The sequence below is a fragment of the Saimiri boliviensis genome, chromosome 5, assembly GCF_048565385.1.
Source record: "Saimiri boliviensis isolate mSaiBol1 chromosome 5, mSaiBol1.pri, whole genome shotgun sequence".
Lineage (NCBI taxonomy): Eukaryota > Metazoa > Chordata > Mammalia > Primates > Cebidae > Saimiri > Saimiri boliviensis.
Genome location: NC_133453.1, coordinates 24,427,565 through 24,443,448, shown reverse-complemented (window position 1 = coordinate 24,443,448; position 15,884 = coordinate 24,427,565). Strand labels below are relative to the sequence as shown.

Genomic DNA, 15,884 nt, shown 5'->3' with positions numbered 1-15,884 from the left:
CAGACTTGGGAATGAGGAAACGTCAATGGGGCAGAGCTGTAGCGGCCTTGGAGGAGCACTGTGGGACCTTTGAGGCGGGGCCAGGTTGACAAATGCAAAGTGACAGCAGGGTGTGCTGGGACCGGGTTCCGGGTGACATGACTTTCCACCTTCTCCTTTGCCATGCGTGCTGCAGCCCAGTGATGTCTGTGGCACGAGTTTTAGAAAACTCAACTAATTGGTGCTTTTCCAGACCATAAACAAACTTTAAACTGGGGGTTATGGTGGGAGAATCTGGGAGGTCCCAGAAAGGACTTAAGCCCATTCCATGGCGGGGGCTCTTCAGATGCCTTCGTCCCTCTGTGCGCCTCTGTTCTGCTTTTGCGTTGTAGGAGGGTCCCTATCATTCTCCTAGAGTCAGACAGCCCGAGTTCAAATACTGAATCCATCCCTTTTTCAGATTTGTGATCTTGATCAAGTAACCGACCTGTGAGCCTCAAATTCTCCATCTGTGAAAGCTGGGAAGGGTGCTAATAGTGCCCACCTAAGAGTTAGAGTGAAGCTGAAATCGATCATCCATGTACATTGCTCAGCACGGGCCCTGACAAGTCAGTGGCACACATTAGCCATGCGTCATCTCCACCTTCATCATTGTCAGGGTCCAGGTGGCTCCCAGAGGACACATCTCTCTGGGAAAGTGGACCTGAGCACTTCTTCCCTTCCTCTCTGCAGATGATGGCGATGACTCGGAAGGAGGCCCCCTGGAGAACCATGCAGACAGCGCCGTGACCATGTTGGGTGGGGTAGGTGGTGCTGGCCGCAAGCCCCTCAAGTCGGGTATGAAGGAGCTGGCCGTGTTGCGGGAGAAGGTCACTGAGCAGCACCGGCAGATGGGCAAGGGCAGCAAACATCACCTCGGCGCGGAGGAGCCCAAGATACTGCGACCATCCCCTGCCAGGGTCAGTGAGGCTCAGGTCTGGTGGGAGGGGTGGGAGGACGTGAAAAGGGGGTCTCAGCTGGAGGAGGGCATCCCAGTAAGATCCTCGTCTGGTGTGACCTGCAGGCAGTGCACTCTTCTTTCCACAAACTGACCTTTGGGGCCATCAGTATCTCTGGCTGTGAAATAGACTGGACATGTGGTTTCTTATTTCCTTGGAAACCCTCCACATTTCCATATGGTTTCAGAACATAGGCAAAGAAAATGAATCCCAGAGATAAAGATGGATTCCCTGAAACTTGCTCACTCTTTTTCCCCCTCTCCCTGAGATGGGGTCTTACTCTCTTGCCCAGGCTGGAGAGTAGTGGTGCCGTCATGGCTCACTGCTGCCTCCAACTCCTGGGATCAAGTGATCCTTCTGCCTCCCTTGGGACTCCCGAGCGGCTGGGACTATAGGTGTGCACCACCGCACCTGGCCAATTTGTTTTTTTTTTTTTTTTTTTTTTTTTTTTTGAGATGGAGTTTTGCTTTTGTTGCCCAGGCTGGAGTGCAATGGCATGATCTCTCGGCTCACTGCAAACTCCGCCTCCTGAGTTCAAATGATTCTCCTGGCTCAGCCTCCCAAGTAGCTGGGATTATAGGCATGCACCACCACACCTGGCTAATTTTGTACTTTTAGTAGAGATGGGGTTTCTCTATGTTGGTCAGGCTGGTCTCGAACTCCTGACCTCAGGTGATCTACCCACTTCAGCCTCTCAAAGTGCTGGGATTTACAGGTGTGAGCCACTGTGCCCAGCCCAAATTTGTTTTTTTGCGTTTTGAAAATGGGAGTCTCACTATGTTGCCCAGGCTGGTCTCAATCACCTGGACTTAAGTGATCCGCCCACCTCCACCTCCCAAAGTGCTGGGATTACAGGTACAAGCCACTGCGCCTGGCCTGAAACTTAGTCACTCTTGTTGCCATATGCTTCTCTTACTGAGCTATCCCCTCTTCTTTCCTGCTCAGCTGCCACCTTGGGTCCCGGCCCTGGTTGGTTTTATGGAAAGAAATGGAGCTTGGGCCGTGGGGCGGGGACATAGAGATTCTGGAGACAACCACTTGGATTGATATTTGGAGATAGAGCCCATTCTGACACACGAACGCCGTGGTCACAGAGCAAGGAGGGAGTGAACATTCCCATCCATACAATTTTCTTAGGGTGTAGGGTTGGGGACCCAGCATGGCAGGGAGATCCCCAGGCGGGATGTCAGAAGTCCCTGTGCCACCTGCTGGCTATTACCATGGGAAAGTCCGTTCCCTGTGCAGCAGCTTCTCCCTGCACTCGGTGTGTGGCACGTCCTTTGTGGGCCTGCTATCCTGACTCCGAGCGTCCTCTGCTGTCTGTGCTCGCAGACCCCCTGCCAGCAGGAGCTGGACCAGGTCCTGGAGCGGATCTCCACCATGCGCGTTCCGGATGAGCGGGGCCCCCTGGAGCACCTGTACTCCCTGCACATCCCTAACTGTGACAGGAACGGCCTGTACAACCTCAAACAGGTGAGCATGGTGCCAGCCTGGGCGCAAGCGGCTCCTCCTCAGCCCTGATCCCCAGATGTGCCCTGTGTCTGCCCCACCCGCCTATAATCCTCTGAGTTCTAGGCTGAGTAGGAAACCCAGACTTCTGTCACCAGGAGGATCGGGGTGCCAGCCACCAGGCCAGGAGGGGTGTGGCTTTTCTCCCTGCCTCCGACAGGTCAGATGCTGGTTCCATTTGCCTAGCCACCCACCAGCCACACTTGGTATCCAGGTTGAGAGGAAGCTCTTTTTTTTTTTTTTTTTTTTTTTTTTTTTTTGAGACAGAGTCTTGCCCTGTCACCCAGGCTGTGGTGCAGTGGTGCGATCTCGGCTCACTGCAGCCTCTGCCTCCCCATTAGCTGGGATTACAGGTGCACAACACCACACCCAGCTAATTTTTTGTATCTTTAGTAGAGACAGGGTTTTATCATGTTGGCCAGGCTGGTCTTGAACTCCTGACTTCGGGATCCACCTGCCACAGCCTCCCAAAGTGCTGAGATTACAGGCAGTTGGGCACATATTAGCCCATCCCTCACTTCCCCCGCCTCACTGTCCTGTGCGTCTGTGCCTTTCCTGTGAGACAGAGGGAAGGAATGGGATAAGGAGGAGGTGCCAGCTATCAACCTGTTTTCAAGCATGAGTTCTCAGCCCTGGCTGCATACTGGGGTCTTCTGGGGAACTTTAAAAAATACAGAGATCAGGGCCCCACCCCAAGAGATTCAGATTTTGTGGGTCTGCGGTGCTTTCTGGGCATTGGTATTTTATTTATTTTTTTTAATGTATTTTTTTGAGATGGAGTCTCTCGCTGTTGCCCAGGCTGGAGTGCAGTGGCGCGATCTCCACTCACTGCAACCTCCGCCTCCCTGGTTCAAGTATTTCTCCTGTCTCAGCCTACTTGAGTAGCTGGGATTATAAGTACTCACCACTACACCTGGCTAATTTTTGTATTTTTAGTAGAGACAGGGTTTTACCATGTTGGCCAGGCTGGTCTTGAACTCCTGACGTCAGGTGATCCGCCTGCCTCCACCTCCCAAAGTGCTGGAATTACAGGCGTTTAGCCACCATACCTGGCTGGTCAGTGGGATTTTATAAAGCTCCCCTGGTGGCTCTAATGGCAGTCTGGGCTGACCTGAAGCATGGATGTTTGGAGCCGGGAGATGGGAACAGGACTCTGCTGATGGCCCAGGGGTCTCACCGCTCCACGGTCTTCACTATCCAGGCACCCTGATCCTCTAAATATGAGTTTAGCATTAAAAGCTATTTGTGGGCCAGGCGTGGTGGCTCACGCCTGTGATCCCAGCACTTTGGGAGGCCGAGGAGGGCTGATCACAGTCAGGAGTTTGAGACCAGCCTGGCCAACATGGTGTAGCCCTGTCTCTACTAAAAATACAAAAAATTAGCCTGGCGTGGTGGCAGACACCTGTAATCTCAGCTACTCAGGAGGCTGAGGGAGGAGGAGAATCACTTGAACCCAGGAGATGGAGATTGCAGTGAGCTATCGTGCCACTGCACTCCAGCCTGGGCGACAGAGTGACATTCTGTTTAAAAAAACAAAAAAAGGCTATTTGTGTACATGCCCTCTAAATGTAAGCTGGCTAACTCAGTTTGGAGCTCAGAAGAAAAACTCGATCACTTCTCATGGAAAACAGGCTGTCTGCTGCACCTTTGGGTACTAATGCAGGCATAGTTAGCTTGGGCATAAGTACAGAGACCTTGAGCTGGAATGCCTGGGGAGTGCCTGGCTTCGGTCCCAGCTCTGCTTCTCACCAGCTGCGTGACCTTGGGCAAGTTGCTTAGCCCATCTGTGCTTCAGTTTTATCATCTGTAAACCAGGGATAATAATGGCATCTAATTCACAAAGTGGCTGTGAGGATTAAATGGCTGCATTTGTTAGAAACTGAACAAGCGGTGTCTTTTGCTCACACAGTGCCTGGCACATACTGAGTCTGATTGCAGCATGAGGTTTTTCACCTTACACTATGACTAAGCTTCAGTATGCTGGGTCACCACCCGCCCACACTGGGTGGGGCCTCCTTGAGGCCGGGGAACTGAGTCTTTTCATCTTCGAGGATCCGGAACGGCCTTGCTTATCAGACAGGGCATAGGCGGGCAGCATCAGCATCACGTTGGAGCTTGCTAGCCATGCATAATTTCCAGCCGTCCAGGGACCTGCTGAATAGGAATCCGCATTTTATCAAGGTTCCCTGGCGCATATTTGAAGTTGAGATGCTCCGCCCTGCAGTGTGTGGGTAGCTGCACGGGGTGGCTGCTCCTTGGCCTCCAGGTGGAGGGAGGGAGGAAAGCTGCCGGCTGCGGGCTCCTCCACGCTCCTCTCCTCACTTTCCAGTGCCAGATGTCTCTGAATGGGCAGCGCGGGGAGTGCTGGTGTGTGGACCCCAACACCGGGAAGAGGATCGAGGGCGCCCCCACCGTCCGTGGGGACCCTGAGTGTCATCGCTTCTACTATGAGCCGCAGGAGGCTGGCGGGGTGCCCACTCAGCAGGCACAGTAGACCGCAGCCAGCCGGTGCCTGGTGCCCCCGCCCCCACCCCTCTCCAAGCACCGGCAGAAAACGGAGAGTGCTCGGGTGGTGGGTGCTGGAGGGCTTTCCAGTTCTGCCACGCGCATTTATACTTGGAAAGAGACCAGCACCGAGCTCGGCACCTCCCCCCTCTCTCTTCCTAGCCACAGATGCCACACCTGCCCCTTGTTGCTGCGCCACCCCCCTGGGGAGGGAGGGAGTCATGGTGGGGGCGCTGGGGTTCAGGTTTGGGAAGTGGGGAGAGACATTTTTATTTTTTAACCCCTATGTCTCTTTTGCTTATGAATAAAGGAAGGAAAAGTAAAGTGTGTGTCTTTTGTCTGAGTCTTTGGGGTCTTCCAGGGAGAGATGAGGAGGCTGGCCTACCTTCCAGCATCCGGCTTTGCCCCTGGCCCATAGGAAAATGGGAAAGGCCCTGCCTCGGTTTCCTGTTCATGAAATGGGAATAAGAAGGAATGGGAACCTCCTGAATCTAGATGAAACCTTCCAATGTGGCCCCAGGACTCCCAGGCGGGGCTTCTGCCTCCATGCAGCCCCTGCCTGGCCCTCCACAGGGGTGGGATGAGTCACGGGGTGGGGGTCAGGGGAGACCAGGAGCTTCCTCCCTCCCACATCCAGCTGACACTTCAGTGGGAGATAAGGCACAGGAAATGTTGGAATTGGGGTTGTCTGGCCTCTGAAATAAAGGAAGCTCCCTCCTGCCGAGGGTGAGACATTTCCGCTCAGCCCCCAAAGAAAGGGAGTGATGCTGTGGTTCACTGACTTATTCACAAAGGAGACACCACTGAGAGTTCAGGCGCTGCTCTCTAAGGGGCCTACGTGATTTGGTCTCCAGACCAGCAAATACCAACTGGAAACAGGGCTGTGTCGAGCAGCGCAGGCTGAGGGACTGTGGAAGGAGCCAGAGAATGTTGCCCTGTTTCCTGAGCAGAGTTCCACGTCGGAGCTCACCTACATCCACCACTCTGTTCTGCTGGCCTCTCAGCCCCAGTAAATTCCAGTGGGTTTACGCACCCCGACCCCTGCCTTTGTAATGGGCCATGGGGGGAGAAAGCGCAGCGTCTGAGGCCGGCGGTCCCTGCCCCCAATCTTCCTCAGCACGTGGCCCAGGGTCCTGGCCCAACCCACAACCCTCCAGACCTTCCGTCTGGTGAGTGTGGAGAGGCAGAGCATCGGATGGCGGGGCCTTTACCAGGTGTGACATAAGTGGATGGAGCTGGAATGCGAGACAGCCCTCAGAAATGCCACGAGATGAGCTTTCTTGGAGCGCAGGAAAACCAGATCCCCAAGAATAGGTGGAGCCCTGCCAAGAGGGTGTGTTCCAGGCTGCACCCAGCCAAGCCGGCACGTGGCACTGCCCGAATGGAAGTGTGTTCCTTCCGCGAATCCTTGTGCGTCCGTGAAACAGGCACTCTTGTTAGTTGCACTTTACAGATGAGGAAAAGATCCCCAGAAGGGCCCAAACTCCCCAGCCCTGGGCCTGGGGACCCCTAACTCCAGCCTGTGACAGCCACCCACCTCTGAGTTACACTGAGCCCGTGGGTGGAAGCAGGCGGGATGCTTTGGAGAGGGCCTAGAGGGCTCTGGGCACTGGATGGAGCTGGGACCTGAAGGTCAGCAGCCCCTGTGCGGGGTCTGATTGTCTTTCATCTGGCGCATGCGTGTTGCCGCCGGCCCGTCCCACTGTCCTCTCTAGCACCGGAGCTGCTGTCCCCGGGTGGAGCTGCTCTTCCCGGGTGGAGCAGCCCACGCCTGGTCTCCTGGGAAGCCAGGTGGTTCTCAACCGTGGTGAACATTTGACTTGACGGGGGCACTTGAAAAAGCAAACAAAAAACAAAAACCTGATGCCAGTGCCTCAGCTTCAGACCTTCTGTTTGTTTTTGAAAATGAAGTGATTTTTAATTTTCAAATAAAAGACTCGAAATGATTTTCAGCATATATTACAAGTTTAATTTAAAAATAGACTTAAATTTATAACAGGTCTTATAATGACTTCAATACATAGGCACCCCAGAGTACAACGTGGAGGTGTGACAATCACATGCTGACCTCTTAATATTCCAAAGGGACCAAGATCTTTTTCAAACACAGAAAGAAATTGGGCTTTGTACAATGCTAACCCCGAAGAGCGATTCTCCTTTATAAACTACAATATTATTGTCCGTTTCATATACTTTTGCTTTATAAAAACTCCTACAGGAAGAACTTTCTGGAGACTGTCCCAGATATAAACAGCTACAATTTCAGTCAGTCGTGCTCACCGCATCGCAAAGTATGGCACATCCACATTCAGATTCTTATGATCAAAGGGCTGCATAATTGCCTCCTCCGTATATTCTTTGAGATCAGCCAAATTCATAACCATTCCCGTAGCAGGGTCAATCTCTCTATGTATTGTCACCACGACTTTATAATTGTGCCCATGGCCACTTGGATTGCTGCATTTCCCCAACAATTTCAAGTTTTCTTCATCACTTAGAAATTTACTGTGCAGCTGGTGGCTTGCGCTGAAGGGGATGAGCAGGACACTTGCACCGCCGCCAGCTTCAGACATTCCGATGTAACTGGTCTGTCGTGGAGCTCAGGCAGGGTCTTTTTCCTTTCTTAGGTTCCAAGGTGATTGTGGACCAGGGATAAGGCAGGGAGAATGCTGGAGTCAGGACGCCTGGGCTTGGATCGGTTCCCACCATGTCGTTTTCCATTGCCTGGGGCTATGCCATCAACTTCTCTGAGCCTGTTTTTCTCATCTGTCTATCGGGGATGATATCAGCCTCAAATAACAGGGTGGTATCAGTGTGAGACTGGATGCGAAGGTGCTTTGAAAACTATAGGACTGTATAAAACGGGAGGGGTTACTACGGGCCCTTGTTGGGTCAGCTGTTTGCCAGACCTCATGCTCCAGGCTTGCCACGTTGTCCATTCCATTCTTTGGACTTTTACAGAGGGCTTCCGAGGATGCCACAACCCCCCTGCCCATTTCCTCTCCATTACCCTTAGTGCTCTTGTACCTAAACCTCTGAAGGAGGTGGCTTTTTTTTTTTTTTTTTTTTTTTTTTGAGACGGAGTTCCGCCCTTGTTGCCCAGGCTGGAGTACAATGGTGTCATCTCGGTTCGCTGCAACCTCTGCCTCCCGGGTTCAAGCAATTCTCCTTCCTCAGCCACCCGAGTAGCTGGGATGACGAGCATGTGCCACCAGGCCCGGCTAATGTTTTTGTTATTTTCAGTAGAGATGGGGTTTCTCCATGTTGGTCAGGCTGGTCTTGAACTCCCGATCTCAGGTGATCCGCCTGCCTCGGACTCCCAGAGTGCTGGGATTAGATGCGTGGGCCACCACGCCCCGCTGAAGAGGTGGCTTTTATGGATGAGTGGGTGAGCAGCACTTCTGCTGCGGCTGTAGCTACAGGAACCACACGAATTGCTGTGCAGTGCAACCTAGAAACATTCGTCGAGAGGAAGCATCAATGCATCCATATGAGAAGATGGCTGGCTGGGCAGGGATTGTGCCCAGCAGGATGTGTCAGGCACATCCCTCGCCTGGAAAGAATTTTTAAAGGTTAAGCAAAAACAGGGTCTATACTGCCACCGTGTGGCAGCACGCGGAACTGCAGCTGAGCATACATTGGGCCTTGACTTGGGGCTGTTGCATTGCAGAGGAGTGGGCCAGAAAGACTCAGTTGGAGACCTTGTTACCATTGGCCCTATCCCAGAACCTCTGAGTTAGAAACTCGGGGAGGGGCCTGGGAGTCTGCCCTGAAACTTGCTTCCTGTGTGGTTCTTATGGAGGACTGGTTGACTTTATTTATAGGACCCAGGGCAAAATAAAAATGTGGAGTCCCTTATTCAGAAACGATTAAGAATGTCAATACAGTAATACCGGAACATTAAACCAAGCGCCACCCTGTGTGAACGCATGGGTTAAGCCCACTGGGCTACCCCTCTTCTTGTGCCCTCTGGGTTTGGACAGTCCTGACTGTCATCCCCGAATATGTTCATTGTGTCTTGAATACTAGCTACCTAGTAAGATGTGGTGGCTAAAAGTGTGAGCGTGGAGGTAAGGTAGCCTTTGAACAGAATCTGGACTCTCTTGCATATTTCTAACCTCTGTGAATCTCATTTACTGCTTCTTTAAATATTGGGATAATTTCTATCTCAAAGACTAGCTTTGAGAATATAAAATCATTTCTGTCACAGAGTAAGTGCTGCCTAAATGTAGCTCTCAGCTGGGCGCAGTGGCTTACGCCTGTGATGCCAGCACTTTGGGAGGCCACGGCTGGTCAGGAGTTCAAGACCAGCCTGGCCAACATGAGGAAACCTCGTCTTTACTAAAAATACAAAAATTAGCTGGACGCAGGGGCGGGTGCCTGTAATCCCAGCTACTTGGGAGACTGAGGCAGAAGAATCACTTGAGCCCAGGAGGTGGAGGTTGTAGTGAGCTGAGGTCATGCCACTGCACTCCAGCCTGGGTGATAGAGTGAGACTCCATCTAAAAAAAAAAAAAAAAGTAACTCTCACTGTATCCCAGGATCAGGGTTAGGGTGTCAGGCTATAAAGATGAAGAAGATGAAGATGAAGAAGATTACAGCCTTTGTCCTGAAGGGGTGACATTCTTGTGGAAGGAAACTCAGAGATGGCCCTCCATGGATGGCGGTACCCCTCCAGCAGGGGATGTGGGGCAGTTAGAAGGAACAGCTAAGTCTGGTGTCAGGGAAGGTGTCTCAGAGAGGGTGAAGGCAGAGCTGGAAGGAAGAAGCCAAGATTGGGGAGGGGAGTGGGTGGATGTGAGTTCGTCACCCATGCATGTGTGTGCGGGTGTGGGTGCCGGGGGGCGGGGTTCAGACAGAGGGGGCAGCACGCGCAGAGACTTTATCTTATTTATTTATTTATTTTTTGAGACGGAGTTTCGCTCTTGTTACCCAGGCTGGAGTGCAATGGCGCTATCTTGGCTCACCGCAACCTCCGCCTCCTGGGTTCAGGCAATTTCCTGCCTCAGCCTCCTGAGTAGCTGGGATTACAGGCACATGCCACCATGCCCAGCTAATTTTTTTGTATTTTTAGTAGAGACGGGTTTTCACCATGTTGACCAGGATGGTCTCGATCTCTTGACCTCGTGATCCACCCGCCTCAGCCTCCCAAAGTGCTGGGATTACAGGCTTGAGCCACCGCACCCGGCCCGACTTTATCTTATTTTTATGTCTGTATTTATTTATTTCTAGAGACAGGGTCTCACTCTGTTGCCCAGGCTAGAGCGCAGTGGCATGATTATAGCTCACTGCAGCCTTGAGCTCCTGGGCTCAAGCAGTCCTCCCGAGTGGCTAGGACTGCAGGTACGCACCACTATGCCTGGCTAATTTTTATTTTGTAGAGACACGGATCTTACTGTGTTGCCCAGGCTGGTCTTGAACTCTTGGGCTCAGCTAAAGTGCTGGGATTACGGGAGTGCATCACCATGCCTGGCCTGCAAAACCTTTAAGTCATGAGCTGCACGATGAGCGTATGGCTGGGGATATGTGTGGTGAGGGCTGGAAGCAGGTGGAAGAGGAACCAGAGGAAGAGGAAGCCAGGGCACATCAGAACAACTTGGGGTGTCTTGCTGAGGAATTCAAACTCTGTACCAAAAGTTAAGAAATACCAAGGAAGGAAGTTAGGCAGAAGATGGGCATGACTGGATGGGTGTTTAGAAAGTGAACTTGGCCTGGCGTGGTGGCTCACGCTTATAATCCCAGCACTTTGGGAGGCCAGGGCGGGTGGATCACCTGAGGTCAGGAGTTTGAGAACAGCCTGGCTAACATGGCGAAATCCCGTCTCTACTAAAAATACAAAAATTAGCTGGACGCAGGGGCGGGTGCCTGTAATCCCAGCTATTTGGGAGGCTGAGGCAGGAGAATCATTTGAATCCGGGCGGCGGAGTTTGCAGCGAGCCAAGATCACACCACTGCACTCCAGCGCGAAACTCCATCTAAAAAAAAAAAAAGCAACTGCAACTGTGATGTCCAGCGTAGAAGCCAAGACGTGGAGTGGGAGTGTGTGGAACATCCCTGCAGGCAGAATTGCAAGGATCCGGGTGAGAAGTGAGCATGATCTGAATGAACCAGGGCTGGGAGATGGAGAGAAGGGCCGAGGGTGAGGGTGGTCCGTGAGGCCGCTGATTCTTAGTGGTTGGTGGCTTACTGGATGTAAGGGGTAAATGAAGAGTCAGGACTGAGGCCAGGGGTTGCGCTTGGACAGCTGGGTGGAGGCACTGTCATTCTCTGAGACAGCAAACAGGAGGAGGAGGAAGAACGGGGAAGAAGAGGAGGGGGTTGAAGAAGGAAAGAGAAGGAAGAGGGATGGCTTAGTGGAGAAGAGGCTGAGTTCACATTGTGCTGCTGTTATTGAACTTGTACTTTGTAAGGCATAAGATAAAATGATAAGAGAGGCCAAGTGCCTGAGCTTACAGGATGAGTTCAACATTGGACGTGTTGTATTTGAGCTGCTTGAGGGGCACTGGGTGGAGAGGGCATCCCCCGACTTTCCCTCATTCTCTTCCTGATGTTGATTCTTTTTTTTTTTTTTTTTTGAGACGGAGTTTCGCTCTTGTTACCCAGGCTGGAGTGCAATGGCGCGATCTTGGCTCACCGCAACCTCCGCCTCCTGGGTTCAAGCAATTCTCCTGCCTCAGCCTCTCGAGTAGCTGGGATTACAGGCACACGCCACCATGCCCAGCTAATTTTTGTATTTTTAGTAGAGACGGGGTTTCACCATGTTGACCGGGATGGTCTCGATCTCTTGACCTCGTGATCCACCCGCCTCGGCCTCCCTCCCAAAGTGCTGGGATTACAGGCGTGAGCCCCCGCGCCCGGCCCCTGATGTTGACTCTTGAACAAGGCCCATCAGTTCTGTCTGCAGGCCACAGTTCCTCTATTTCCTCCTCCCCCTTTCCTCTGTCACCAACACGGAGGGAGACGGAATGGTTGATGGGTCCAGGTTGACAAGCAGGTGGGGAAGGGGCTGTCCCTTGGGAACAGAGGTGGACTGGTAGGGGAGGGAACAAGAGTGTGACGGGTGGTTTTGTGGATACCGTGGTAGGGGTTGGGATGGGGAGATGAGAAGGGTCTCACCTGCTGGCCTTGGTTTTCTCTGATAGGGAGAAGGCCAGGGTGTTTGCTAGGAGTGAGGGAAGGTGATACAGCACGTTGGAGAAATGAGGGTAATGTCGGGGGGAGATAATTTGATTAGGGCCCCTAATAGATTTCCCAGGTAGGATGTGGGGCCCTGGGAGCCTGGGGATTCTGGGGTGATGTCAGCTCACCCGATAGTGGCACTTTTCCCTGCGGGGCTCAGCAGCACTGCACAGGAGGGACAGCGCTGCCGGACAGGGCTTCGAAGCTGCAGGGCAGGGGGGCCCCAGCCAAGATGATGCCAGGAGTGGAGTGGTGGGCTCCGGTCTCCTTAGGCAAAGCAGCAGAGCCAGAGAGGGCTGATGGATCGAAAATTCAAGCAGGGGCGAGCAAAGGCTCTCTGTCTCTCTTGGCCAAAATAGTCTCTGCTTTCTTGCCTGATTCTTCTCACTCCCGTAATAGACTACGTTTGGTGTGGGAGAGTGGGGTTTTCAGATTTTAGATATGGAAGCTGGGGGTGGGGGGGTCCCAGGGTTCAGAGTGTGGCTTAAGAGGATGGAGGGGAAGGCAGATGGTGTGTGGCAGCGCTTGGACCAGCAGCAAAACACTGGGGAGAGGTGGGAGACAGGGCTTCCAGGCTGCTGAACCGTGGGGACCCCGGAGATGGTGCTATGCTAAGGGGCTGTAGGGGTTGTCCCATGAGCACTGGCGGTGCAGGGTGGTGGGGGGACAGGGCTGGAGTAGTCCGTCCAGAGCCTGATTCCTCAATGGCCACGGGCTGTGAGCAGGGATTCACAGATGTGGGTTATATGGGAGGGAGGAGATGGAAGGGGAGCTGAGATCCACAGTGGAGGGGGTTAGCGTTATGCACGGGGTGGGGCGTGAGATGAGCCTTCAGGGAGGAGCAATGGGGAGAAGGATCTCGGCTTGCACCTGCTCCAGACAGTGTGCATGCGTACGACAGGGTGAGAGGCTGTCTCCCCGAAAAGCCAGGAGACAGTCTGGGGGCAGGTGATGCCATGGGGTAGGTCTTCCTGTAGTTCCTCTTCCTGTCCCCTCACTTGAGGCACCTCTGGAAAGGAAAGCAGAGAAGGTGCCTGGTCCCTCTCTGCACCTCTTAACGCATCCTCCACCTCCTCCTCCTTCACCCCCACTGCTGGGCCCTGGTAGCCCGAGGGAGCTGTGTAGGAGCCTCCCTGGGTTCCCGGGGGACTGCAGGGTGTCTGCAGGGAAGGCTGACGTGCATCCGAATGCTGCGCTCTTTGGCTGGATAGACTACTATGTGAACTTGAGGGACCTGGTGCTGACAGGTGTCAGGGAAGCGGCTGAGCCACACCAGAAGGATGTTTGCCTGGGGGCGTCAGCCCATCGCAAGGCAGGGATGTTCACTTGTCCCTTGACTAGGACAGGATGGGACATGTGTCTTCCTGGCAGTCTCAGCCGTCGAGCTGGGCACAGTGAGGATGCCGCCGGCCGCCTCCATCTCTCTGCTGTGCTGCTAAGCCTGAGGCCCGGGGGGTGCAGTCAGTGGGGTGCCTAAGGGACAGTGTGCTGTGCAGCTCTGTGAACTGGGAGGGGCCGTAGGGAACGGAGGGGCCCAGGAGGGAGGAAAGCAACAGGGTGAAGCGGCAGAAGGTGGGAGGGTGTGAGCACTGTGCTCTTCAGCACCCAAAGGTTGACATCAGGGCTGCCATCTTGGGGTTTCCTGTTCACTGGGCACAGACAGTGGTGGAGGTTGGGCAGGAACCAGGGGGAGACTTAATCTCGGCCAGAGGATCCTAAGAGTTATGAGTTTACAAGGCAGTGGGAGGAGGGATGGAGGAACATTCTAGAAATGCCTTCCTTAAACTCTTCTTCAAGGAGCAGAAACTTCCCATTTGTCTTGAGGGCGGATGAAGGCCACTTGACTTCATAGCAAGGGCTGAGATTCAAAGAGTGTAATAATCGCAATAGGACGGTAGCAGAACACGTGCTGGGTGTTCACAGTTCTCGGGCTTTGGGGACATTAACTGGCTGAATCCTCACAGCAGCTCTAGGAGGTTTTACCCATAAGGAAAGGGAGGCCTGAGGAGGTCGTGGAGGCTGCTTGGGTTCCATGACTGTGGTGACTTTCCAACAGAAGGGGAAGGGGCTGCTGGAGTTGCAGTGGGAGGGCTTGTCTTGGGGGATGGGGTTCTCTCTGGACAGAGCAGAGGCTGAGCCCTGACCCCGCTAGGAAACTTCACTCCCTCTGCGCTGTGGCCCGAGGAGAATTCCGAGCTGGCCTCGCCCCCTGCCTACCTTCCTGAGCCCTGGGAGGAAGCCGACGCAGGCTAACTGAATGCATAACTTTATTAAATAAATGCTTTGTCATGGCAAAAGTCAAAGGTCAAGGAGTAACATAAATTAGAAGTTGAATAAATAGTATACAGCAGTCTTCACCTTTTAAGAAAACGTGAGATCGTTTGTTGGTTTGGTTTTTATTTCCTTAAGTACAAAATGCTAAACAGAGCAGAGCTCTTCCGCATTCAGGCATTTTTACGCCCGCTTTTTTTTTTTTTCCTCACAAACTGGTTTTGTTTGTTGATTTGTTTTTCTATCCATTTCACCAGTAAAGATTATCGTCATTTATTTTTGTTTTTAAAGTTGAAAACAAAAAAGAGGAGAGAACAGAGCTATGGTACGTATGTATGTAAAACTATAAAGAACTACAGTTAATATGTGCTGTGATTATTGCTGTCTTCCAAAAAAAAAAAAAAAAAAAAAAAGAAAAAAAAGAAAAGAAAAGAAAAAAGCAACATGAACAACCGGTAGGCAACTCGGAATCTGAAGGAATCTTGTCTGACGACGGTGCTATCCATGTGGGCTACTGTGTGACGGTGGCGGTGGACGGGAGACTCCGGCTGGGACCGGAGGAGTGGGTGGACGGGCACAGGGAGGCTGGGGTCCCCTTCTCCTCGGACCCTCCCTGCCTTTTCTTTCCCCATCCAAAAGGATTTCCAGAGAGGAGGCCAGAGTCTGTGAAATGGCTGAACTGTACACTCCATTAGAAAACCAGGAAAGAATGTTTTAAAAAAGAAACAAAAGCCCAAGAGGAAAAAAAATGTGGAGAAACAGTGCAACGTAACTCTCGCACTTTAGTGGTTTTAAAAACACCGACAGTACAAGGCCCAGGCTGCTGGCTGGTGAGACCCCTGTCCCTCGTCCTCCTCCACTCTGCAGAACCCAGCGTCCTCTCTCCTGGAAGCCGGGCGCGTCCTCTCTGACGCTACGGGGTTTCTCCTCCCTAGAGCGCTCTTCTCTCAGGTTCCCACCCTGGACCGAAGCCCTCTCGGGTGAGTGGATGGGTGCGGGGTACTGTCCCACCTTGAGGGGGGCTTGGCGGTTGCTGTGGCAGCCCTGTCTTGCTAACAGCTGGCTGGGGGGCAAGGCCCACCCTCGAGGAGGCCAGCCCTGTGGGGGCGCCGTGGAGGCCACAGAGGTGGCAGTGGGGAGATGGGGTGAGAGAGAAGGGGTGTCATCAGAAAAGGGTCTCCCGGGGCCTCCTGCGCCTGCCTTCTTCCCCATGCGGGGCCGCTGTCCCCAGGCCTGTCTGTCTAAGCCTGGCTGTCAGAGAAACGCTCCAGTCTCTTCCCCCCAGGCACTCTGCCTTGCCGGGTGGGTCAGGGCAGGCTGCAGGAAGGAGCGTCAGTCCTGGCTGGGCTTCCTTATGTCCTGGCAGTAGTGGGAAAGACAGAGGTGTCTTCTCCACTGCCAGAGTGAGGCACGAGTCTAAAGGGGATGGGAAGAGATCTTCTG

At 53.2% G+C, this 15,884-nt stretch overlaps 1 protein-coding gene across 2 annotated transcripts in view; it reads left to right on the top strand.

Annotated features, from left to right (window-relative positions):
• Nucleotides 1-5,315, top strand: part of IGFBP2 (insulin like growth factor binding protein 2) — a 28,211-nt gene extending 22,896 nt beyond the window's left edge. The window contains exons 2-4 of one of the 2 annotated variants that reach the window (XM_003925726.4): nt 712-938; nt 2,310-2,450; nt 4,816-5,315. In XM_003925726.4, coding sequence (XP_003925775.2) covers nt 712-938; nt 2,310-2,450; nt 4,816-4,980 — 533 coding nt within the window. In that variant the 3' untranslated portion in view covers nt 4,981-5,315. Of the gene's footprint in view, nt 1-711; nt 939-2,309; nt 2,451-4,395; nt 4,480-4,815 lie in introns of those variants that run through there. The other variant, XM_074399053.1, reaches the window with a different exon arrangement.
• The last annotated feature ends 10,569 nt before the right edge of the window (nt 5,316-15,884 follow it).